The following is a 25753-nucleotide window of genomic DNA, read 5'->3' as shown; positions in this document are numbered from 1 at the left end:
CCCGCCCCCCACCCCGACTGTCCAATCGGCGACTCCATCGGGGCGGGGTCGCTCCGGGGACCGGGGGAAAAGTGTGGGACGTCCCGCTGCACGCCCCGCATGGTGGCTTCTGGGCTGCGCCCCACGCTGCTGCGGCGGCGGGAAATGTCAGGCCGCCCCCGCCTCGCGCTCCGCGCCCCGGGCCCGGCGCCGGGCCAGCCGGCTGCGGGGACGGCGTCCGGCGCGGCTCCGCGAAGCGACGGCCATGGCACCGGCGGCGTCTCGGCCGCGGGCCGAAGCCGCGCTCGGGACGCTCCCGCGGCGCGCACTCGCCCAGTACCTGCTGCTTCTGCGGCTCTACCCGGTGCTCACCAAGGCGGCCAGCAGGTGGGCGCGCGGGGGCGGAGGGGGCGCTCGGCGGGGCGGAGGGGGGCTCGGCGGGGCGGAGGGGGCGCTCGGCGGGGCGGAGGGCGGGCTCGGCGGGGACGAGGGGGGCTCGGCGGGGCTGAGGGGGGCTCGGCGGGGCTGAGGCGGGGCTCGGCGGGGCCGGAGGGGGGGCTCGGCGGGGCCGGAGGGGGGCTCGGCGGGGCCGGAGGGGGGGCTCGGCGGGGCTGAGGGGGGCTCTGCAGGGCGGAGGGGGCGCTCGGCGGGGCTGAGGCGGGGCTCGGCGGGGCTGAGGGGGGCTCTGCAGGGCGGAGGGGGCGCTCGGCGGCTCGGAGGCGGGGCTCGGCGGGGCTGAGGGGGGCTCTGCAGGGCGGAGGGGGCGCTCGGCGGCTCGGAGGCGGGGCTCGGCCCGCCGCCTGCCCGAGGGGACACCCGCGTCCGGCAGGCCCAGCCTTCTCGTGGAGCGGTCCCAGTGAGACGACTGTTTTCTAGTTACTTAAGTTTGCCTTTTTCTGTTTTTGAGATGGCCTCGACTCCACGTCTGCAGCTTGTTTGCTAGAAATGACCGGAGAACCAAAAGCCCAGATAAAACCAAGTCATCCTCTCTACTCCCCGGGCTGAGATCTGAGGACCACGGTTCGAAGCCAGCCCGGGCACTGAAGTCCGTGAGACTCAACTCCAGTTAACCTCGGGAAAACCGTCAGTGGGGCTGTGGCTCCGGGGCAGGGCAGTAGCCTGGAGCTGAAGAGCTCAGAGACAGCGCCCAGGCCCAGAGGTCAAGCCCCATACCCGACAACAACCACAAAAAAATTAAGTCATACTTCCAACTTTGGAATTAACCCAATTTCACACTCTCAATATACATGTGTAACTGAACTATCCTTTTCACTTGCATCTTTTTTTAAAATTTTCTGTGTTTCAGAAGGGTTATACAAGGCAGTTACAATTTAGCTTGTCAATCTAAGTATCCAGTGCTTCTTGAGCAGAGTCACTCCTTAAGTTGGTTTTCTTATTAGTTTGCCTTTTTAAAAAAATTGTATTTTATTGTCAGGATAATGTATAGAGGGGTTATGTTAGTCTAGAACCTTGATAACCCCTTCTCAGTTTTTGTTCCCCTCTCCCTCCCCCACCCCTCCCACTTAGTTCAGCTTTTCTAAGAATGTACAGAGCGCTTTTGGTGTGCTGAGTAAACGACTGTGGTCCAAATAGAGGCTAAAGCCTCACCTCTGACAGGCACGATGTCTTATGTTCTGAAGAGCTAAACAAGAATCAGATCACTATACATGGACTGGCTAGGGAAGTTTCTCCTGAAGAGATGACATTGAACAAACCTGCAGGGGAATGAAGCAATGGTTATAGGATTAAAAGGGCCCAATAGGTACAGAGGTTCTGAGGGATGAACTAGCACATTTTGGAGAAACTGAAAAGGGACAGTCAATGAGAAAGAAGTAGCTGAGGCTTATTTCAAGGGGGGGTCCTTGTATTCCATACTAAAACCTTGGATTTTATAGTTTTTAGACCTAGCCTTGGAGGAAGCAACTGGACCCATCTTCACTTAAACTGAACATCTTACTGTGGCAATGTATTTCACACAAAGTTTTAACACAGAGATTGCCTGGAACCATTTTCCCTACTGGAAACATTTTATTAACCGTAATACAAGTATATCTAGGTGTTGGCATCCTACATATTTCCCAGTGTTTTGAAAACCAGGATAAGCTTTTATAAAGTAATAAAACTAACTAGCCACAGCAAATCTAGTCGCCACTTAGTTTTCCCAGCACTGTGAAGTATATATTAGTTTGCCTCGTGTCTGTGGCATGATGTTGTGATCCTCAGGGCCCAAGTAGGGCTTCTCTAGTCCCTCAACAGGAAGAAAATAGAGGAATGAAGCACTGGAGGTAAGAGCCTGCTTCAACCATTACAGCCACACCTGTGCCAAGACTGATCAGACTTACCTACATCAGAGTTCTAGTTTCTGCAGTTAGGAATAAAGGGCAAGTTTGCACATAGTGGCCAGAGTCCAGTTTGGAATACAGAGCAAGGTCGGACATAATGGCTAGGGTGCAGTTTAGGGCAAGGAAGAAGTATTCAAGGCCATTCTAAACTCAAGGAGAATCTGGTCACTTGTCTTCAGCCTCTTCTGAGAGCACTGGGAAAAATCACCCTGGAAAATCCAACTTCTGAGGTTCTATGCATGAAGTACTCCAGGAAATAAGAGAAATGATTGATTTCTGTGGTGACTGTAGGGTGCTGGTGGCTCATGCCTGCAATCCTAGTGACTCAAAAGACTGAGGTCTAAGCTGGGCACAATAGCTCATGCCTGTAACCCTAGTTAGTCACGTGGCTGAGATCTAAAGATGACAGTTCAGAGCCAGCCTGGGCGCTAAAGTCTGTGAAACTCTGATCTCCAATTAACCACTAGAAAACTGGAAGTGGTGCTGTGACTCAGGGGTAGGACAGTAGCCTTGAGCTGAAGAGCTCAGGAACAACAGCCAAGCCCAGAGGTAGGGTGCCAAGGCCCAGAGTTCAAGCTCCATGACTGACAAAAAAAAAAAAAAAATGCTGAGATCTTAGGACAGGATTTGAAGCCAGCAAAGAGCTGGAAGTGAGGTGTGGTTGAAGTGGTTGAGCAAAAACAAACAAAGTAACTCAGGCCCTGAGTTCAAGCCCAGTACCAAAAAATAATAAAATAACTGAGGTGATTACTAGGTGCCAGTGGTTCACAGTGGTCTTGATTGCAGCTCAGAGTTGCAATCCTAGATGCTCAGGAAGCTGATAACTGAGAATCCCAGTCTGAAGGCAGTCTAAGTAGATTCCATTTTTTTTCTGTACTTATTTGTGTGAATTTATTTTATTGTTGTTTTTGCTGGCCCTGAGGCTTGAACTTAGGGCCTGAGTTCAAGGCCTAGGCACTGTACCTGAGCCTCTTCATACTCAAGGCTAGCACTCTACCACTTGAGCCACAGTGCCACTTCTGGCTTTTTCTGAATAGCTTATTGGAGTCTCACAGACTTTGCTGCTGAGGCTGGCTTTGAACCGCAGTCCTCAGGTCTGTTTCCTGTGTAGCTAGGATTACAGGTATGAACCACAAGGACCCAGCATGTATAAGTTTATTTTTGTGCAGTTTTCTTAAATGTACACGGTCCTATGTCCATACCATACTCAAAACAGAAAACAATGCCATTGTAAGAATTTTGTTGCCCTTTTCTAACCACACACCTTTCTGATGCCCCAAAGGGCAGCATCTTGTAGGGTGGCAGTGGAAAGCACATATGGGGCATTGGTATTGATGCAGCTCAGCCAGGGGAACTCTTACTGAATTACTGCATGTGCGTTACTGTTTGTGGTTTCTGCCTTCTGATGTGAGGATTTCACATGGCAGCTGCTTCTGTAACGATTCGTCCTACCATCCCTCACCTGTTCTCAGAGCAGCCCTGCTAACTCTCAGGCAGGAAGTGTATCTCCCCCACTGCCTGTTCCTGGCAGCTGATGACTTTTTTGGGGCGGGGGGCATAGGGTTTGAAGTTGGCTTGGGTGCTGTCCCTGAGCCAGCTCCTCAGCTCAAGGCTACCGATCTACTCTCGAGCCAAGAGTCTCAAGTTCTTTTGTGCCTGGGCTGGCTTTGAACCTTGGTCCTCCGATCTCAGCCTCCTGAGTAGCTAGGATTACAGGTGAGCCACCATGCCCGGTTCATCTGAAGACTTTCTGTCCACAGTGGCATTTTGTCAGCACTTGGGAATCTCTTGGCCCAGATGATTGAGAAGAAGCAGAAAAAAGAAAATTCTCAAAATCTAGACGTCTGTGGGCCTCTCAGATATGCAGCTTATGGGTGAGTACTGCAAAGGGCCTGGCTGCCCACAGTAACAGAACAACAAAGCCAAGCTCCCAACACCAAGGTTTTGGAATAGTCTTATTTGGAATTTTGTTATTCTAAATCATTGAAGTAGCCTGCAGAGCTCTAGTCTTGGCTGCTCAGGAGAGGGAGACTGGAGTTGGAGACCCTGTATGAAATGTAACATACAAACAAAAGGGTTAGGGGTATGGGTAAGTGGAAGAGTGTTTGTTCTGGGTTCAATACCCAGTATGTGTAAGGGGAAGCATTGAAGTAATCATCATAGGAAAAATGTCAAAATTTTATGTATTATGCGCTACATGTACACACATATTTGTAGGCCTTTTCTATTTTCGTGTGTGTGTGTGTGTGTGTGTGTGTGTGTATGTGTGTGTATGTATGTGTATGTGTATCAAATCCTTGGTTTCATTCATGCCAGACAAATGCTGTACCACTAAGCTTTACCCCCTAGTCCCTAATACAGATTTTATTTTATTTTGCTTTGGTTTTTGTATGTTGTTTAGGCTTATCTCAAACTTAAGATGTTTCTGTGTCAGCCTCCTGAATACTTGAGATTACAGGCATGCATCACTCTGCCTGTGTGTAGCTTTTTCTTTTTCTTTTTCTCCTTTTTTCTTTTTTGGTTGGTTGTGGGGCTTGAACATGGCCTGGGCTCTGTCCCTAAGCCTTTTCTGCTCAAGGCTAGTACTGTAACACTTTGAGCTACAGCCCCACTTCCAGTGTTTTGGTGATTAATTGGAGATAACAGTGTCACAGATTTTTCCTCCTCTGGGCAGGCTTTGAATTATAATCCTCAGATCTCAGCCTCCTTAGCAGCTAGGATTACAGGCCTGAGCCATCAGTACCTTGCATTGTAGTTTCCATTTTGAATGAGGTATAAGGATGGATGAACCTACAACCAGACTTCTGGATTAAAAGACCTTGCAAGATTCTCATTGTGCTCACAGAAGAGGAAAAGCAGCTTAAATGGGGTTAATTAGATTCTGTTATTTTTTCACCATATAAATAGGCATAAAAGTTAATGTATCCTGAAAAGCATTACTTTCTGAACTACTTTTTGATCTCCCAAATCAGTGGTTCAGGATTTGTTTTATTATGAGATTTGGTCTTGCTATATTGCCTAGGCTGGCCCCGAATTTCTGTGCTCAAGCAATCTTCCTGTTTCAGCCTCCTGAGACCTAGGACAATGTGTGTGCACTCAGCTAGTTTTACCCACACATGCACATACACACACACCCGTGTGCCCACACATACTCGCACATTCATTTTAGGAGCTCCAACAATTTTTTTTTATTTCTAGAATTAATTTTATTTTTGGTTGTAGAGCTTGAGGTGGGACCTGAGTGCTATCTCTGACCTCTTTTTTTTTTTTGGTGGGTTATGGGGCTTGAACTTAGCCTGGGTGCTGTCCCTGAGCTCTTCAGGGCCTGGGCATTGTCCCTGAGCTCTTCAGCTCAAGGCTATTGCCCTACCCCAAGCCAAGCCCCACTTCCCTGTTTTCTAGGGGTTAATTGGAGATAATATCAGGTTCTTTTTTTTTGTTTTTTTGTTTTTTGCCAGTCCTGGGCTTCAACTCAAGTCTTGAGCACTGTCCTTGGACTTTCTCAAGGCTAGAGCTCTACCACTTGAGCCTCAGCACCACTTCTGGCTTTTTTTTTTCTATGTATGTGGTACCGAGGAATCGAACCCGGGTCTTCATGCATGCTAGGCAAGCACTTTAACCACTAGGCCAAACTCCCGGCCCCAATATCAGGTTCTTTTGTGCCTGGCCCAGTTTTAAACCTTGATCCTCAGATCTCAGTGTCCTGAGTAGCTAGGATTACAGGTGTGAGCCACCGTGCCAGCTCTCTGACCTCTTTTGCTCAAAGTAGTGCTCTACCACTTTTGAGCTATAGCTCCATTTCTGGTTTCTGAGTGGTTAATAAGAGATAGGAGTTTCCTGGGGACTTTTCTGCCCAGGTAGATTTGAACTATGATCTCCAGATCTCAGCTTCCAAACTAGCTAGCATTACAAGTATGAGCTACCAGTGTCCAGCTTAGAAGGAATTTTTTTTTTGTGTGTGTGTGTGTGTGTGTGTGTGTGTGTGTGTGTGTGTGTGTGTGTGTGTAATGTATGTGGCAATAGTGGGCTTGAAGCAGGACCTTGCATGCTCTTTTTTTGGCCTGTCCTGGGGCTTGAACTCAGGGCTGGGGCACTGTCCTTGGGCTTTCTCACGGCTAGCACTGTACTCCTTGAGCCACAGCACCACTTCTGCCTTTTTCTGTGTATGTGATACTGAGGAATGGAATCCAGGTCATAATGCATGCTAGCCAAGTACTCTACCACTAGGCCACACTCACGGCCTTAGAGTGAATTTTTAATCATTAATTTAGAAGCCTTTGTCAGTGTACTCCTTGCGTTTTGGGGCTTAGGTCTCCCAGGCTCTGTCCTCTGCAGGTGCACAGGTGCAACTGGAATTTCAGAGCTCAGCACTCGATTCACTCTGACCATCCTGATTCAAAGCCTGAAAAGCAGAGGCATTCATTTCTTCATTACTGATTGCTTTTCAGAGACAGCTTATTCTAGGCACAGGGAAATGGCAGTGGTTAGGCAAAACATGAGGATGCCTGCCTTCCAGGAGTGAAAAGGGGAATATATACCCAGACTTGACTCTGTTGTGTAGACAATAAAACAAAGAGAATATGTATGCTATACCAGGCACATACATTAGCTAGGACTGTCAGAAACAACCCTGCCAGCAGCATATATGGAGATGCTGGCCACCCACACAAAGACTAGGGGAAGCATGGGGCACAGAGCATTATGGAAGGAGTGATTTAGTTGTGTTCTGGCAAAAACAGTAGCTGAACCCAATTAAAGTATTTCCTGCCAGCCAGCCTGCCCCCCCCCCTCTCTCCCACCCCCCCTTCTCCCTCTCTCCTTTCTTCCTTTTTCAGTCCTGGGGCTTGAGATCAGCACTGTCCTTGAGTTTTCTCAGGGCTAGTATTCTACCACTTGAGCCACAGCACCACTTCTGGCTGTTTTCTGTGTATGTGATATCAAGGAATTGAATGCATGTCTTCCTACATGCTAGACAAGCACTCTTATCACTAGGTCAAACTCCTGGCCCCCAATTAAGGTATTTCCTAGAAAGTACATATAGACCTATGGGTCTCTGAGCATGAGGCAGGGTTTAGGACCAGGGTTGGCTCTTGGAGTGAGGCTGGACCGGGGAGAACCAGCCTGGCTCAAATTCACCATGGGCCTTAGGTTCTTTGTCACAGGCCCCCTGAGTCACTACTTCTACCTCTTCATGGAACACTGGATTCCTCCTGAGGTGCCTTTGGCCACAGTCAAGAGGCTCCTGCTAGACCGCCTGCTGTTCGCACCAGCCTTCCTACTCCTGTTCTTCCTCATCATGAACTTGCTGGAGGTGGGTTCTGGCTCCTGCGCTTGCTGAAGTTTCCACTGTACCTGGCTCTGAAACCTAATGTTTCTGGGCAGGACTCCTGGGAGTTCCATGGGTTTATTACTGCTTTTAAATTGAAGTTTTAGTTTATTTTTAAAGTATAGAAAACAAACCTCAGGAGTATTAGCAGAACTTAGTTTCCCTTGGTAGAAATCATGAGCATCTTGATTCTAAAACTTGATTGCTGCATATATTGGTTTTTGTGTTTTTTTTTTTTTTTTGTCAGTTGTGGGACTTGAACTCAGGGCCTGGGCGTTGTCCCTGAGCTCTTCAGCTGAAGGCTATGGCCACAGCACCCTTCCAGTTTTCTGGTGGTTACGTGGAAATAAGATTATCATGGTCTTTAGTACTGGGGCTGGCTTTGAACAGCGATCTTCAGATCTCAGCCTCCTGAGCAGCTAGGATTACAGGCGTGAGCCACCGTGCCTGGGTTTGCTACAGATTTCTTGGTGCACTGTACATGTGCATTACTACTTAGACTGTGTTACCTCTTGTCACTGGGTGTGCTGACAAACGCATATACAGTACTATAGGATTGTTTCCAAATATTGTGATAATTGGTTCCTTTGTAGTCCTATATGCTTCGTTGTATTTCATAAAACCTTATTCAGAGAAAAGATCCATAGGCTTCACCAGAGTGCTGAAGAGAATAAAAGTACTAAAGTTTAAGGCTCCGTTATGGTACTTCAGAAGTCTTTCAGTGCTGGGCAAAGTGGCTCACGCCTGTCATCCTAGCAACTCATGAGGCTGAGATCCGAGGATCTCGGTTCAAAGCCAGCTGGGGCACTAAAGTTCAAGAGACTTTTTTTTTTTTTTTTTTTTGCCAGTCCTGGCTTGAACTCAGGGCCTGAGCACTGTCCTTGGGCTTTCTCAAGGCCAGAGCTCTACCGCTTGAGCCACAGAACCACTTCTGGCTTTTTTTATATATGTGGTACCAGATCTTTTGTGCATGCTAGGCAAGCACTCTTATCATTAGACCAAATTCCCAGCCCCCATCATGAGACTTTTATCTCTAACCACCAGAAAACTAGAAGTGATGCTGTGGTTCAAGTGGTAGAGTGCTAGCCTTGAGCTGAAGAGCTCAGGGACATTGTAGGCCCAGAGTTCAAGTCCCACAAAAAAAAAAAAAGTCTTTCAGTGTAAATGTGAAAACAGAACAATTTGTATTTATGTATCTTCTTTTTCTTCCTCCTCCTCTTCTTCTTCTTAGTTGTGAGGCTTGAACTCAGAGCTTGAGTGCTATCCCTGCATTCTTATACTCAAAGTTAGTGCTCTACCACTTTGAGCCACAGCACCACTTCCAGTTTTCTGGTGGGGAACTAAAAATAAGTCTCATGGACTTTCCTATCTGGGCTGGCTTTGAACCACAATCCTTATATCTCAGATCTCAGCTTCCTGAGTAACTAGAATTATAGATGTGAGCCAGCCACCAGCCCTGTTTTGGTTTTTTGTGTGTGTGTGGGTGTGTGGGTTTTTTTTTTTTTTTTTTTTTTGTCACTTATGGGGCTTGAACCAGGGCCTGGATGCTATCTCTGAGATTTTTTTGCTCAAGGCAAGTATTCAACCATTTTGAGCCACAGCTCCATTTCCTAATTTGTGTATCTTTATAATGTTGGATATTATTTATCTGCTACATGTATTTATTTCATCAGCTTTATTTTTATTAGGGTTTCCTTTTTTTCTTTGTATATTTACATGTGTTAAGAGTATCAGTAGCTTACACCTGAAGTCCTAGCTACTCAGGAGGCTGAAATCAGAGGATCCTGGTTTGAAGTCAGCTGGGGCAGAGCAATCCAGGGGGCCCTTGCAGCTGAACCATACAGAGGCCATTCACTCTCATGACTGCCCTGTTTGCAGGGAAAGGATGCCAATGCCTTTGCTGCCAAGATGAAGAGTGGCTTCTGGCCTGCCCTTCGGATGAACTGGCGAATGTGGACACCTGTACAATTCATTAACATCAGCTATGTGCCTTTGCAGGTAAGGACGGCCTTGTTTCCCATTGCTTTGCGGAAACCTGCTTTGGGCAAGCTGCAGTTTCTCTCAAGCCTTGCTTTTAATGACATTCCCAGATTCCTGGTCCAGCCCTGGAGTGTCCAATACTCTAGCACTTGAGTTGTGGATTTGGAGCTGAGCAGCTACATTTGGTCCCCAGAACAAATAGTCTCATTCATTCATTCATTTAACAATTTCTGGGGCTTTCTAGTAATTGACACATTCTGGGTTGCTTGAGCTGAGGAACTGTAGTAAGCAAGCGGATACAGTGAAGGAGGGTGATGCTTGATGTCACAGAGGTGTTCCTTTGGGGAACTCTTAAACACTTATGAACACAGAGAGCTGTGGGGGTGGCCTGGTGGAGCACAGCAGGCTTGTTCTATGCCTGACTTGGATGGTGGAGAACAGTGCTGCTGCAGTTGCTGCATAGTAGCTTTTCTCTCACCAGGTTTCACCTATCTGTTTCCCCCAGACACCCAATTTGAGGGAAAGGGCCCCAGTAGAGTAATAGATCAAGGCCTCCTCCTCCCACAAAGGCACTCTTCCTCTGGTACTGTCCAGGGATCCCATTGAAATTGTGTTTTGTTGGGAGTTGGACACCAGGAACGTTTGCCAAGCTCAAAATCCAGAAGAAAGAAAGTCAGCTACAGTGAAGAGGGGAAAGGCAAGAGCCCTCAGAAAACACAAGTTCAGCCAGGACCCAGAGTAGCAGGTTTAGGCTGCCTGGGGAACCCTCCTCCCCACTCTCTTAAGCATTCTGGAAGGTGCTCACACAGGCTAGGAGGCCACCCTGCTTCAGAGGCCCAGCAGAGGACCTGGTTGGAGGAGAGAAAGAGGTGGCATCCCTCCTCCCATAAACAACACTCCATATACACACTCAGAACACACACTTATCCAGGTTCCAGTGGCTTATACCTAGGTACTCAGGAGGCCGAGATCTGAGGATCGCAGTTCAAAGCCAGCCGGGGCATGGAAGTCAGTGAGACTTTTTTTTTTGGCCAGTTCTTGGGCTTGAACTCAGGAAACACTGTCCTTGATCTTTCTCAAGGCTAGCACTCTGCCCATGTGAGCCACAGCACCACTTCTGGCTTTTCCTGTGTATGTGATACCGAGGAATCAAACCCAGAGCTTCACACATGCTAGGTGAGGACTCTACCAGTAGGCCAAATTTCCGGCTCTCCTTGAGACTCTTATCTCCAATTAACCATCAGAAAACGGGAAATCGTGCTGTGGCTCAAAGTAGTTAGAGCGCTAGCCTTGAGCTGAAGATCTCAGGGACAGCAGCCAGGCCCTGAGTTCAAGCCCCAGGGGTGACAAAAAGAAAAAAAGCACACACACACACACACTGGACCTATACATGCCACACCCACCATCCATTTACACATATGTCACCATATGTGCACACAAACCTGCACATATAGACCACACACATTCATATTGTATCACATCACAAATGCTAAGAAGTACCAGGAAACCAGAGGAACACAGTGACTGACAAAAGGCTGGTCATGCATAGAAGCAGCTGCAGAAAATTAAAGCAGAACAGAAGCATGTGCCCTGTGACCTTACCAGCAACCTTCCTAAGAACATGTGGGGGCTAGATGTGGTTGAAGCCAGATTCTTCAAATGGAGCAGGTTGGAAACACACAAGAAATCATACATCTAGCTGGGCATTATGGTCTACACCTATAGTCCAAGAACTTGGGGGGCTCATACAGGAGAATCATGGACTTGAGGCCATCCTGGGCTCCATAGTGGGACCCTGTATCAAGACAGAGGGGGACAGGGAAATGAAATCCAGAGTCTGAGGAAGAGAAGATCGTAAGTAACCAGTCACAAGTCTCTGGACTTGATTGAGGTGTCAGTGAAGAGGTGGGAAGAAACAGAAGAGTGGCTGGAGTGGAGAGGTACTTTGAGGCTCAAGAGTTGGGGCCACAGGTACCCAAGAGGTATTCTCAGGATGCAGGACACTGCTTGTTGTGGAACAGGCAAACACACATGTCTTTAAAAAAAAAAGGGGGGGGGGCTCCCTGTAGCCCTCTTGTGGACAGTGAGCTTCCACTGAGCACACACAGAGTTTTGCTTGGCTTAGGGCTTTCCTTGTGACAGAAGAGACACTCCACTGGGTAGCAGACAGGATTGCCATCTGTTTGTACTGGGTCTGAGCAGTGGAAGTGGGCTGGTGATGTTGAGGGGGATAAAGAGAGCAGGAGAGTAAGCTGACTGGAGAGAGGATTCTGGGCAGAGGGAGCTTGCTAGTCTGAGGGTGGCTATCCTTCTGGCGTAGGCCTGCAGTAGGCCTGCTTGTAGTCAGCTTCTGGGGAGGCAGAGGAGGTAGAGATGATAGGATTTTTTTTTTTTTAGACTGCAACTGCAGGACATTATAGGTGGGAGTTATAGGCTGTCAGAAGTTCTAAGGCAACATGGCAGAGCAGTGTAGAGGCCAGAAAACAGTGCTTCTGAGGAGTATAGGAGCAGGTCAGGTAACTGAAGTTCATTCTTAAAGGGAAAAGACATTGTTCAGCAGTATTCACTGAGCATCTGCTATGTGCCCCAGTGCTCCAGCAAGGTGTGATTAACAAGCATTAGAAGGACCTATGATTGGCAAGCATAATTAGCAGGAAAGACTCACGGAGTCACTGCCAGGGATAGACAGCACCTGACTAGAGGTGGTTATGGGTGGGATTAAGTCTAGGTGATTAAAGCAAGTGCCAGGACATGGGGTCAGAGCCGAAGACGGGTCACTCAAGAAGTAGGCAGGGGAGCAGGGACAGGCTGGCTGTTATGCGGACGCAGCACTGCTTAGTGGCCTGCCCCAGGTGTTCAGTAAAGAAGTACAGCTCCTTGTCTGTGATTTCTTGAGTCAGGGCCACAGTCCTCTGGCCTGTGAACACTGTTAGGGGGGCCTGTCCTCCCATCTCTGCTGGGACTTGGCACAGCATTTGGTACTAACTAAAGTGCCAGGAAATACAGGTAAGTGGGCCATCCAGCAACATCAATGGACGGAGTGAACCCTTCTGGGGTGGCTGGTGCCTGGTGGATATAGTAGGCCTTCTGTTCACCATGGCCCACCTGTTCTCTTGGCAGTTCCGGGTGCTCTTTGCCAACCTGGCAGCTTTGTTCTGGTATGCCTACCTGGCCTCTTTGGGGAAGTGACTTCAGATACTCTGTGGACAGAGACCTGGGTAAATCAGAGGGAGACAGCAGAACATGCCCAGGCAGGACTTCACCTAATCACAGGAGGAAAAACAGAAATGTCAGTGTTAGCACCTTGTGTTCTAGAAAGACAGCGGCTGATGTGGGAAGCAGAGGGGACTTCAGTTGTCACCTTCTACCAGATGAATGTCACAATAAAGGGTAATGCAGCTGCTTCTATGGTGGTTGTGACTTTTTTTCATTCCTGGGGTTTGAATTCAGAGCCTGGGCACTGTCCTTGAGCTTTCTCAAGGGTAGTGCCACTTCCAGCTTTTTCTGTGTATGTGGTACCAAGGAATTGAACCCAGGTTTTTTTTGCATGCTAGGCAAGCACTCTACCACCAGGCCACATTCCCAGCCCCTCACATTCTTTTTTTTTTTTTTTTTAATGACCAGCTTATTTTACTTACCATAAAATTTACCATAGGTTGAATGTGTCCCCTACAAAACTCTTTCTGAAACTTAATTCTCATTTCAGGGATATTTAGAAGTGGGATCTTGGGCAGGTGAGTTGTTCGGGAGGAAGAAATAAGGATAACCATGCAAGGCCAGCCTTGGGCACATAGTTGGCAAGACACCTACGTTAACCAACAGTTGGGCACCGCGCCGTGTGCCTGTCGTGCTAGCTATGCAAGAACTGTAAACGGGTGGATCGTGATCCCGGCTGGCGTGGGCAAAAGCACGAAAAACGCCGTTAGGAAAAAACTGGAGGGTGCTGGGGGCGAGGCCCCAGGCGGCGAGGCTGGGGTCTGCCCGCGGGGCGCGCGGACGCCCTCATCCCCTCGGCCCGAGGCTGTCCGGCTCCTCAGTGACGCAGGGCCCGGGCTGCGCGGCCCGCGGGCGGCTGCGGGGAGCCCATTGTGAGCGCACAGGTGTGGACGCCGCGTGCAGGCCTCCGGTGGTCTCGGCGGCGGGAAGGTCGCGCGAGCCCGGAGAGGCCACCCTGACTCCCCAAAGCGAGCGCCAGCCGACGATCCTCGTGTGCCCGCCCGGACGTCCGCCGGGCTCCCGGCAGGCCCCGCGGCCCGGACACCCCGGGGGCGGGGCTTCCGCCAGCGGAGCGCGCGTGCGCAGAATTATGTCCTGCGTCGCGCTCCGTCCCGCCGCGGGCCGTCCTTCCGCGTGGGAGGCGGTATGGCGTTCCGGCAGGCTCTGCAGCTAGCGGCCTGCGGGCTGGCTGGGGGCTCGGCCGCCGTGCTCTTCTCGGCGGTCGCGGTGGGCAAGCCGTGGGCGGGCGGGGACGCGGAGCAGCGCGGGGGCGAGCCGCCGGCCTGGGCTGAGGGCGCGCGGCCGAGGCCCGGTGTCTGGGACCCCAACTGGGACAGGTAGGCGACCCGTCGTCGTGGGCGGGGGCCGGGGGGGGGTCGGGGGCGGGCAGGCCCGGGACCCGCTCGCGGCCCCAGGTCGCGGGGTTTGAACGGAGCCTCTCGCAGTTCCCGCGGCGAGGGTCGCCTGCTCCCGCGGCCGTCCTAGACGAGCACGGGCGGTAGACAGCGGCGCTGCTCCCTCGCCCCGTCCTAGACGAGCACGGGCGGTAGACAGCGGCGCTGCTCCCTAGACGAGCACGGGCGGTAGACAGCGGCGCTGCTCCCTCGCCCCGTCCTAGACGAGCACGGGCGGTAGACAGCGGCGCTGCTCCCTCGCCTCGTCCTAGACGAGCACGGGCGGTAGACAGCGGCGCTGCTCCCTCGCCTCGTCCTAGACGAGCACGGGCGGTAGACAGCGGCGCTGCTCCCTAGACGAGCACGGGCGGTAGACAGCGGCGCTGCTCCCTAGACGAGCACGGGCGGTAGACAGCGGCGCTGCTCCCTCGCCCCGTCCTAGACGAGCACGGGCGGTAGACAGCGGCGCTGCTTCCCGCCGCGCCCACCCGGCACTCTTAGGAAGGGTCCCAGCTTTCACACCCCCGGTCCACCCGGGGTCTCAGACCCAGAGCGGGACGAGCCACGGCGCCGCCGCAGACAAGTCTGGCCGCCTTTCCTGCCCGGGCTGGCTCTGAACCGGGATCCCCGGCCCAGCACTGGGCCCGGCTGCAGTAGGGTTTGTACGTAGAGAAGTAGCAAGCAGGTGCTTTTTCTTCCATCCCAATTTACTCTAAAATTATTGGTACACAAGCTCTGTTATATTTGTTGCAATTAGCGCAGTGAGTTGATACATTATTCCCGTCTAGTATCCTTTGTTTTGTTGAGCTTTAGCCTGGAGATCCAGCCTGGCCGTGAGTCATTGTGTCTGGGTTCCGTTCAGCTTTGACGGTTACTCAGTTTCCTTTTGATAATCATGGGTTGAACAGTGCTGATCAGGTGTCTTGTGGAAGGTTCCTCAATCGGGATGTTTTTCTTTTAGTTAGTTCAAATGGTTACTTCCTCGCAGTGGACCTTCATCCATCTGTGAGAAGTGCACAAGATGGGTTTCATGGCACTTGAGCGCTTGAGGCAGGAGGGTGAGTTTGAGAACAGCCTTGGCTCTCTAAGAGATCCTGCCTCAAATAACAAAAACAGAACAATATAGTGTACTGAATTTCTTATGCCCTTTGAAGGAAAACACTTTGAGGCCAGGGAATTTACTTTAAGTAGAACAAAAAGTTAAGTCCTGCTTTACTGATTTAAACTAATGGCCTGTGTTTGCAATGTCTGGATTTATGGGAGGAAAGATGCAGGATCTTAAATTGAGTCCTTTGGAGAAGGACTTGTGGCAGATAGGATTGAACAACCAGAAGAAGGGACTAAGAAGGGAATGCATTTTCTTTCCTTCCTTTCTTCTCACTCTCCCATTTTGTTTGCCAGGCTCAGGGCCTGGGCTCTCTTCCTGAGTCTCTCTGTGCTCAAGGCTAGCTAGCACTCTACCTCTTTAGCCACAGCTTTTCCTATTTATGTGTTATTGAGGGATCGAACCCAGGGCTTCCTGTGTGCTAGGCAAGCACTCCACCACTAAGCCATATTTCCAGCCCAAAAAAGCATTTTTTTTTTTCCCCAGTCCTGGGCATGAGCTGAGGGCCCGAGCACTATCCTTGGACTTTCTCAATGCTAGAGCTCTACCACTTGAGCCTCCGCACCACTTTCAGCTTTTTTTCTATGTATGTGGTACTGAGGAATCAAACCTGGGTCTTCATGCATGCTAGGCAAGCATTCTATCACTAGGCCAAACTCCTGGCCCAGGGGAAAGCATTTTCTTGTCTCCACTTGTCCATGCTGGAAGACTTAGTTCCGTCTCTGTCCTTTATGGAGTCTATGGTTTCCTCTTTGCCTGTAGCTTCCAGACATTTTCTGATGCTTTGGTTTGCAGCTTGAGTCAGCCCTCCTTATAAAGCTATCATCACCTTAGCTCTCCAGACTTTCCTCTTCCACCAGTCTAAATAAATTTTAACAGGTTTGATTTTTGTTGTTCCCTACCTCTCCGAGTTAACCTTCAGTAGCTTCAGTTCCATGATCCAACCAGTATGGGCACTTGAGCCTGTAGTGTAGAGTAAAAGTGTGTTCTCCATGCCAGTACTTACTGGTCCTGGTTTATCCAATACTGAAAGACATACCATCTTTACCATTAGGCGAGAACCACTTTCCCTAATCAACCTGAGAAAGAGGAATGTGGAATCTGGAGAAGAGGAACTCCCATCCAGGCTGGACGACTACAAAGCCAAGGCCACAAGGCACATCTTCCTCATCAGGCATTCCCAGTATCATGTGGATGGCTGCGTGGAAAAGGACCGAACTCTGACTCCATTGGGTATGTGCTGGGCCTTGGAGCCTGCTGATTCCTTGGTTTGGCCCTCAAACCCATGTTGGGTCAGGCAGCAGTGCCTCAGGCCTATAATCATAGCTCTCAGGAGGCTGAGATCTGGCAATGAGGTCGGAAGCTAGCCCAGGCCAATCTGTGAAACTCTTACCTCTAACCGAAAAGCTAGAAGTGGAGGTGTTGCACAAGCTTCGAGAGTACCATTGATGAATGGAAAAGGCAGAGCCAGATGGAGAAGTCCCAATTTCAAGCCCCAGTAGTGGCACAAAAACAACAAATGCTCAGGTTGGATGGTTAGAAGAGCTAAAAGCTGGAAATGGCAGGGCACTGATGCTCACTCCTGTAATGCTGGCTACTCAGGAGGGTGAGATCTGAGGATCTCACTTTGAAATCAACCCGGACAGGAAAGTCTATCTTGTGTCTAAATCAACCAAATGCAGAAGTGGCGCTGTGGTTCAAATGGTAGCGCACTAGTCTTGAGTGAAAATAAGCTAAGGGACAGTGCCCAGGTCCAAGTCCTGAGTTCAAGCCCCAGTGCCAGCACCAAAAAAGAAAAACAACAACAAAAAACCCCATAAATTTCTAGGGTTCATTAGCCTGTACCTGGATAGACGTTAGTTGTATACTACCATACCTGGCTGAATTTCAAGAACTTTTTTTCCCCTTCTGCACACCTTTTTTTATTAGCATTAACTAGTTGTAGAGGGGGTTTCTTTTGTTGTTTTTTTGCTGGTCCTGGGGCTTGAACTTCTTTACACTCAAGGCTAGCGCTCTACCACTTGAGGCACAGTGCCACTTCTGGCATTTTCTGAGTAGTTCATCGGAGGTCACTCTCGTCCACTTTTCTGCCTGAGCTGGCTCTGAACTGCGATCCTCAGATCTCAGCTTCCTAAGTAGCTAGCATTACAGGTGTGAGCCACTGGTGCCCTGCTGGGGTTTTCATTTTGAGATGTTTATATATACATACAATGTAATTTGATCAGATTCACATTTTAACCAGCTTCAAAAACCTTTGTTGTTTTTTATTTTTAAAAATGGAACCTAAAACATTTTCATCATACTCACTCCTCTCCCCACGCCCTTCTGCTAACAGGCACACACTGGTTCTCCTCAGTTTCTGTTAGTGTAGGCCTCACTGGTATCTCATGCATGCATACACCATAGTTCAGTCAGATTGGCCTCGTCACTCACTATCTCTTCTCCCAGCCCAGCTAGCCTGTTACACAGCTTTTGTGGGTTTTATCATCTACCCTCTAACATTCTCTCTCTCACCGTCTCCTCAGTCTTGTAAACACGTTCTGTCATCCCTTACCTGTCTTTCTACACGTATATACATTTCTCGGTGAATGTTTATCTTTTAGGTTGAGCTTGCACATAGGAAAGAAAACATGTGACATTTGCCCTTTTGAATCTGACTTGTTTTACTTAACATGACTGTCTTCACGTGCATTCATTTCTCTACCAACTGCCAGTACTCTTTCCTGGTTCTGAACAGTTAACGTTTTAATTAATGATGTGTTTGGGGTGGTCCTTTTCTGTCTGGTCTGTGGAGGTCTTAAAGGCCTCTGGGAGGAGGCCTACTGGTAGAGTCCTTTCCTAGCATGCAAGAAGCCTGGGTTTGGGTTCTACTGCATACGTGGAAAAAGCCAGAAGCGGTAGCTCAAGTGGTAGAGCACTGTCCTCGAGAAAACCTAAGGACAGTGCCCAGGCCCTGAGTTCAAGCTCCAGGACTGAGGGAAAAAAAGGGTTTCCTGTCCCTAATGGCCACTTTATCAAGGTTGGGGACCTTTCTCCTATTGTATTTACTATGCTTTCTATCCCTTTAGGTTGCACCTCTTCTGTGCCCATGATTGTTTGGTTGATTTTTTAACAGGGTCTCAGAGGTTTTGATGTTACACTTGAATATCTTAATATTTTCCCTGCTTCTTCATTTGACTATTAATATCTCTACCTTGTCATCAAAACTTGATATTCTGTTTTCAATTTGTTCTACTCTATTGCAGAGACATGTGAGAAGCTTATATTTGATTTCAAATATTGAGGTTTTCTTTTTTCTTTTTTTGGATCATGGGGCTTGAACTCTGGGCCTGTGCACTGTCCCTGAGCCTTTAGCTCAAATAAGACTAGCACTGTACCACTTTGAGCCATAGCATCACTTCTGGATTTTCAGTGGTTAATTGGAATTAAGAGTTTCATGATCTTTTCATGCCTTGGGCTGGCTTTGAACCTTGATCTCATCTCAGCCTCCTGAATAGCTAAGATTACAGATGTGAGCCACTCGTGCCTGGCTCCCTCCTCCCCAGCTCTTTATTTGTATTTTCATTGTTGCTAACTTGTTTATATCCTCTTTAAATTCTTTCAAGTTCTATATATATATATATATCCTCTTTCATCCATCATTCCCCCCCCTTTTTTTGTGGTGGTACTGAGGATTAAATTCCAGGTCTTATACTTATGAGGCGGGTGCTCTACTACTTGAGCCAGGCCTCTATAGAAGCTCATCATTGGTCATTATAATCATGCCGTTGGATTCTTTCGGCTGCTTCACTAGTCACAGCATCTGTTACTGTGTGGTTAACTCTTGGAATGTCTTGCTGCTTTCATGTATTCTGTTTCTTTTATTCTTGCATTGAGAATTTTAGGACGGCTTTGTGGCCAAGCTTTCATCCACATCCTCAGGTTACAAGGCCTGTTGCTCCCACACCACTCAAAACACTAGCTGGCACTTCTTGTATTTCCGAACAATTTCTGTATTTGAGTGAGACATTTCATTTTTGTGCACATATTCAAGTATTTGATGGCAAAAGGGTTTCCAGGCCTTTTCTTCAACAGACTATGTTGCTGCCTGGAAGAACTACTTCTGGTTCCTGTACATAAACAGAAGTGGAGACTACACCTCAGAAAATGACCTCTTGGACATTTTCAGCCAGTGCAAAAAAAACATTTGAGAGAAAGCATCTGTGTGCAGCCGGTGTCTGCATCTGCCCCTTGGGTGTTTGTGTAGTTGGTATGTTTGGACATCTGTATTATACAGGGAGGTGGGCCATTGTGTGGTTCTGGGACTTGATTTTTGTCACAGCTGAATAAAGGTAATGTGAGTGGTTCAAGCTCCACAGCTGGCAGGTTTGCTTCTTTTTTTTTTTTTTTTTTTTGCCAGTCCTGGGTTTGAGCTCAGGGTGGGTGTGAGCACTGTCCTTGGACTTTCTCAAGGCTAAAGCTCTACCACTTGAACCTCAACACCATTTCTGGCTTTTTTTTCCCTATGTATGTGGTACTGAGGAATCAAACCCAGGTCTTCATGCATGCTAGGCAAGCACTCTACCACTAGGCCAAACTCCCAGCCCCTGGTTTGCTTCATTTTATTACAGAGTCAAGATGATTTTTCTGTGAGGTTGAGAACTTGCTCCCTGAGGTCCTGGATCCTGGATAGGCGTAGGTCTTCTGAGGCATTTGGTGTCCTGATGCCGTGCAGTATGAGATGGGAGGGCCCATACATATGAGGTTCTCAAGTTGTTTCTCATTGTAGGCCGGGAACAGGCTGAACTGACAGGACTCCGACTTGCGAGCTTGGGGTTGAGGTTTAATAAAATTGTCCATTCTTCCATGACACGTGCTGTTGAGACTACAGACATCATCAGCAAGTACCTGCCAGGTGAGTATTGGGTGCCACTGGCAGGCAACTCTGGTATCTCAGCCATGGCAAGGGCACATTAGCATCTAAGCTATGCCAAGCCACTCTTTGTTCTCCACAGGTGTCAGCAGAGTCAGCACAGACCTGCTTCGGGAAGGTGCCCCCATTGAGCCCGACCCACCTGTGTCTCATTGGAAGCCAGATGCTGTGGTAAAAATGCCTCAAGGCTGAGATGCTTACCCTGCCCACCTCAGCCTTATCTGCTCCACACTGACTATCCTTTGCTCTGTTCCCAGCAGTATTATGAAGATGGAGCCCGGATTGAGGCTGCCTTCCGGAACTATATTCACCGGGCAGATGCCAAACAAGAAGAGGACAGTTATGAAATCTTCATATGTCATGCCAATGTCATTCGCTACATTGTGTGCAGGTAGGCATTCACATGTATTCAACCTGAGGAGTTGAAACAGGAATGGAACTGCCCAGGAGGTGGGGGTCACATGTGAATGGTGTGGATGGTGTGATTGTCATTGAGTGATTGATAAGAGACGTGAAAACCCTCTACCTAGTGCCTTGGTGCTGCTCCATCAAGCCTGTGGGTTCCTCCAGCCAGGGAATTCCCTGAGTACTTCAGTACTGGTGAGGCTCTCTGTTACATATGCAGCATCTCCCCACTTTTCTCTGGTGTGCTCTTTTGAACTTCTGATGCCCAAATGTCTTCTGGCAAGACTTGCAGAGATGGTTCACATGCTCAGCAGGTGTGTGAAAGGGATGTGCAAAAACCCTATTTTCCTCAAACTTGTACAGATAGCTTTTAAGGCTCATTGGTAGATTCTACTGGCAGCACTGAGTTTGCTCACAGATTTTGAGGTGATGCCTTTCTCAGTGCAGACGTATGTGATGTTTCCCTTGTGGGTTTTGGGGGGGGGTCTGTGACTCAGTTTACTGTTCAGAGTGCTGTTGTGGGCTTATTCGGGGTCTTTTCAGTCTAATATGTTTTAGGCTCGTGTTTTAAGCTGCAAAAGGCCAGTATCCACACACTGCAGAGGCCCCTTGGTTGGTTCCCTCCTCCTGCCTCCTGGGCCTCTTAGAAAATTAAGTATTAGGGCTTCCGTAGCCTAGGGCTGGTTCTTATCAGGTTACAAATAAGAGTGCTAGTAACAGAAGAGCCCTAGTGGGCGATGTGGTCTGAAGCCATGCACTAGGATTCCACTCCACTCTTCAGGGTCATCCGTCACCCTGCTGTCCACAGTGGCTGCTCCCCACAGGCATCACATGTGGTCAGAAGGCCTGGTCAGAAGCTGTGGGAGTACTGGTCTCTGGAAACACAAGGCTGTTGAGGATCTGGGATTCTCCTTCTGGCTTGGCGGCTCATGCCTGTAATCCTAGCTACTCAGGAGGCTGACCTGAGAATAGCAGTTCAAAGACAAGCCCAGCAAAGTATGTGAGACTCATCTCCAATCACCCAAAGAAAAAATGCGCGGGGGGAACCAGGTGCGTAGCCTAGTGGTAGAGTGCACCCCTGGCGTGCTCCCCTAGCATTGCACAAAGCCCTGGGTTTGGTTCTTCGGTACCACATACACAGAAAAAACTGGAAGCTCTGCTATAGGTCAAGTGACAGCACTAGCCTTGAGCAAAAGTGCCCTAGGACAGCACATAGGCCCTGAGTTCAAGGCCCAGGACTTTAAAAAAGAAAAAAAAAAAGAAAGCCTGAAAGATCTATGGCAGGCAACAAGGAGGGGTTTCTGGATCAAACTGAGCTCAGATCTGGGTCACTTCTTTTTTGGTTTGTATGTGGGTGGTCATGGGGCTTGAGCTAGGCCTGGGAGCTGTCTCAGAACCTTTCGCCTCAAGACTACCACCCTACCCTTGAGTCAAGCCCCACTTCCTGTTTTCTAGAGGTTAATTGGAGATAAGAGTCTCAGGTCCTTTTCCTGAGCTGGCTTTGGAACCTTGATCCTCAGATCTCAGCCTCCTGACTAGCTAGGATTACAGGCGTGAGCCACTGCGCCTGCCACCTGCCAGCCTGGGTCACTTCTTAAGGCAGAAGGACATGTGATAACATGGTCTTAAGAACATGAAAATGGGGCCGGGAGTTTGGCCTAGTGGTTAAAGTGCTTGCCTAGCATGCATGAAGACCCGGGTTTGATTCCTCGGTACCACATACACAGAAAAAAGCCAGGAGTGGTGCTGAGGCTCAAGTGGTAGAGCTCTAACATTGAGAAAACCCAAGGACAGTGCTCAGGCCCTGAGCTCAAGCCCAGGACTGGCAAAAAAAAAAAAACAAAACATGAAAATGCTCAGATTGTAGGGGTCACATTTCCATCCTGGGAGGAATTTTGGGGTCTAATTAGAAACAGATGTAGTGGTTGGCTTCCTCTTCGCTACACTGGAAAAGCAGACATGAAATTGTATGATCTGGTGTTGCAGGCCTGCACCTCCCACTGCTGTCTTTTCTCTCCCTTCCCAGAGCCCTACAGTTTCCTCCAGAGGGTTGGCTCCGCCTCTCTCTCAACAACGGCAGCATCACTCACCTGGTGATTCGACCCAATGGTCGTGTTGCGCTCAGAGCTCTTGGAGACACAGGATTCATGCCCCCTGAGAAGATCACCCGGTCCTGAAGCTGCTCGGGAGATCTTTTTCAAGAGGTATCCTGACTCCAGCCTTCGTTTCTCTGTCCAGGCAGCACTACAGTGTCACTCTGTGTTTCAGGGAAGAGGCTGGCAGGAAAGTATACAAATGTCTCATGCTGTATTTGGGTGCTTATTTTTGGCCCAAGCTAAAAAGGGAAACCATTCTGGCCAGTGGCTTCTTTACCCTAATGTGCCCTTTCAGAACAACCATGTGGAAGGTGGAGCAAAAAATTCTCAGGCAAAAGTCAGGCTGGTGGTTGGGACTGAAATGGCTTGTGATTTGCACAAAGGTCCTGACCACAGTTGCCCAGCAATCCTGTCTCTTGACAGAAGCCTGTCAGACATGATGAGGTTTTATTCCCAGCTCATTTTGCTTCTTATTCTTTCATTCTGAAAACTCCTGTCATATCAATATCTTCAGAGATTTTCTTCACTTGGATTCTTGCTTTAAAAGCCAGTTTCTCAGTCCAGAGTAAAATGTATTTCAACACTTGGGTTTGAGTAAGAAGTTACCTATCTATGGGCCAGGAGTTTGGCCTAGTGGTAGACTGCTTGCCTAGCATGCATAAAGACCCAGTTTCAATTCCTCAGTACTATATACACAGAAAAAAAAGCCAGAAGTGGTGCTGTGGCTCAGGTGGTAGAGCTCTAGCCTTGAGGAATCCCAAGGACAGTGCTCAGGCCCTGAGTTCAAGCCCTAAGACTGGCAAAAAAAAAAAGTTATCTCTGTGTGCAGGAGGTAGACCTGAGCCTCAAGGGAAGGAAATAAAGCTTTGGAGAAGCTGTGGCCTGCTCCTTTCCAAGGCAGTAGGTGGATAACAGTCCTGTAGTGTGTTCTGGGGAGCTAATGAAGTATCTTGGACTGGCTGGAACATTGTGACTCACACTGTAATCCTGGCACTTGGGAAGACTGAGGCAAGAAGATCTCGAGTTTGAAGTTAGTCTGGGCTAAACGACAAGTCTCAAACAGAAGTATCCAAGACTGAGGGCCGGGAGTTTGGCCTAGTGGTTAAAGTGCTTGCCTAGCATGCACAAAGACCCGGGTTCGATTCCTCGGTACCACATATATAGAAAAAAGCCGGAAGTGGTGCTGAGGCTTAAGTGGTAGAGCTCTAGCCTTGAGAAAGTCCAAGGACAGTGCTCAGGCCCTGAGCTCAAGCCCAGGACTGGCAAAAAAAAAAAAAAAAAAAAAAAAAAGTATCCAAGACTGAACTTGCCACTGGCTTCTGTTTTGGGCTTGTGGGTTAAAATATTTAGAAAGGACAAATGTTAAGAAATTTCTATATGGAAGAAATGCTCTCATAAGCGCATTTTCTGTAATCAGTACATTGAATTGGGATATTTGATTCGTTCTCTTTGTAAGTAACTATGTAATAAAGCTTCAGTGGGTTTTTTTTGTTGTTGTTTTTGTTTTGGTGTGTGTGTCCCTGGCAGTCATTTTCTGTCATGTCTTTTGTCCTCGGAGTTCACAGCACTGCCAGGTGTCCTCCTTGGAGGACTTCCCACCAGTGGCCAGGGGGACCTCTGTGTCTTGTCCCATGGTGAGCCTGTTGCCTGAAGACAGCAGCTTTGGCAGCCATCCACCATTGCCTAGAAATCATTGAGGCAGGCATGCCTGGGGCTGTTGAAACATGTAAACACCCAAAGCTGACTTTAGATGGCAGGGAGGCAGTGAGATGCCCAGTCTGCATTGAGGGTGTCCCATGCATGTCGCAGCCCCAACAGCTGACCTCTAAGAACCATGCAGCATGTTAGGACCAAACCTTGATTTCTAGGTGGAGCCCTAGTTTCTCAGCTTCTTCTCTCCTTGAGCTGTGATGGCTATTTACAGGGAGATGCAGCGGCACTCTGCATAGCACTGAGGCCACAGACTTCACAGAGGAGTGAGCCGTCCTATCCCATTCCATGCACTCTTCTCCATCTTGTCTTGTTGAGTCATACTGATAGTGGAAAGGCAAAGCTGAGAATCACTGGGGCAGACTCACCAGCCTGAGGCAAGAATCTATAGGAGACTAGTAACAGAATTTTTTCAATTGCCTGCAACCACCTCTCCCCCAAACTCTGTTCACATCCTTTGCGCCATTGGCTCTTCTTTCAGTGGCTGCTCTGTTCAGGGACTCCTTGTAGCCCTAATAGTGGAGACAGTTTCTGGCTCCACTGGTAATAGTGGACTCTGGCCAAGGAAGGCAGACAGGTAAGGTCCTGGCTGCCAGGGCACCCCTGAGAATAGTCTGTATGTACACACAATGCCTGAGCACGAGTGCCTAGCAGTTGTATGATAAAAAGGGATCTACCTGGGGCATTTGGACAGTAATGGACCCAATGATAATAGGATGGAGAATGTTCTCTTCTCTGGGAATTACCCATGCCCTCTGGTTTGGAACTGATCACCACTAGGGACTTCTGAAACATCCATGGAAATACCCTAAGCTAGCCACAGTGAAAAGGAACCTGTATGATTTTCCACAGTTGTTTAGACAGAAAGGACTTAAAAGCAATAGTAAGCCAGTCGTATTATCACACCTGTGGCCTAAGCTATAGATGGGGGTTAGGAGGATTGTTGGGAGGTCCAGATTAACCAGGGCAACAGATTTCTTTCTCAAAAAGAAAAGTCTACAAATAAATCACGCAGGTTACTGTATTGTCTTCATAAATTACTTTGGAAGGCTATTCTTCCCAAGCATATAATCTCTCTCATGAGTAGTGATGTAAGGAGACACTGAGCCATAAGGCAACAATGCATTCTTTTTTTTTTTTTTTTTTTTGCCAGTCCTGGGCTTGAGCTCAGGGCCTGAGCACTGTCCTTGGACTTTCTCAAGGCTAGAGCTCTACCACTTGAGCCTCAGCACCACTTCTGGCTTTTTTTTTTTCTATGTATGTGGTACCGAGGAATCGAACCCGGGTC

At 48.8% G+C, this 25753-nt stretch overlaps 2 protein-coding genes across 4 annotated transcripts; both read left to right on the top strand.

The window, feature by feature from the left end:
• The first annotated feature begins 157 nt into the window (after positions 1-157).
• Positions 158-13030, top strand: Pxmp2 (peroxisomal membrane protein 2). Its single transcript, XM_090320175.1, has 5 exons — positions 158-366; positions 4082-4195; positions 7470-7632; positions 9526-9645; positions 12748-13030. Exons 1-5 carry the CDS (start codon positions 245-247, stop codon positions 12814-12816), a joined length of 588 nt encoding a protein of 195 aa, XP_090176301.1. The 5' UTR covers positions 158-244; the 3' UTR covers positions 12817-13030.
• A 724-nt stretch (positions 13031-13754) lies between these two features.
• Positions 13755-22969, top strand: Pgam5 (PGAM family member 5, mitochondrial serine/threonine protein phosphatase). Of its 3 annotated transcripts, none has more exons than XM_090320174.1 (6): positions 13755-14180; positions 16397-16575; positions 20111-20236; positions 20337-20422; positions 20515-20645; positions 22686-22969. In XM_090320174.1, exons 1-6 carry the CDS (start codon positions 13990-13992, stop codon positions 22834-22836), a joined length of 864 nt encoding a protein of 287 aa, XP_090176300.1. In that variant the 5' UTR covers positions 13755-13989; the 3' UTR covers positions 22837-22969. The 3 variants fall into 3 exon arrangements, with proteins under 3 accessions (XP_090176300.1, XP_090176298.1, XP_090176299.1); XM_090320172.1 differs by having other exon boundaries at positions 13756-14180; positions 20337-20425; positions 20512-20645; XM_090320173.1 differs by having other exon boundaries at positions 13757-14180; positions 20337-20425.
• Positions 22970-25753: the final 2784 nt, after the last annotated feature.

This window comes from Megascapheus bottae, chromosome 28, assembly GCF_031878675.1.
Source record: "Megascapheus bottae isolate mThoBot1 chromosome 28, mThoBot2.hap1, whole genome shotgun sequence".
NCBI lineage: Eukaryota > Metazoa > Chordata > Mammalia > Rodentia > Geomyidae > Megascapheus > Megascapheus bottae.
Note: the sequence above shows the minus strand (reverse complement) of the source record. Positions and strands in the feature narration are given on the sequence as shown.

What these genes read in the sequence shown, in the direction of transcription:
- Pxmp2 (XM_090320175.1), top strand. Translation starts at nt 245, where the DNA reads ATGGCACCGGCGGCGTCTCGGCCGCGGGCCGAAGCCGCGCTCGGGACG. An exon ending in CTCACCAAGGCGGCCAGCAG is followed by an intron (nt 367 to 4,081) that starts GTGGGCGCGCGG and finishes TTCTGTCCACAG; the next exon opens with TGGCATTTTGTCAGCACTTG. An exon ending in TCAGCTATGTGCCTTTGCAG is followed by an intron (nt 9,646 to 12,747) that starts GTAAGGACGGCC and finishes TTCTCTTGGCAG; the next exon opens with TTCCGGGTGCTCTTTGCCAA.
- Pgam5 (XM_090320172.1), top strand. Translation starts at nt 13,990, where the DNA reads ATGGCGTTCCGGCAGGCTCTGCAGCTAGCGGCCTGCGGGCTGGCTGGG. An exon ending in TGGGACCCCAACTGGGACAG is followed by an intron (nt 14,181 to 16,396) that starts GTAGGCGACCCG and finishes CTTTACCATTAG; the next exon opens with GCGAGAACCACTTTCCCTAA. An exon ending in CCGAACTCTGACTCCATTGG is followed by an intron (nt 16,576 to 20,110) that starts GTATGTGCTGGG and finishes TTCTCATTGTAG; the next exon opens with GCCGGGAACAGGCTGAACTG.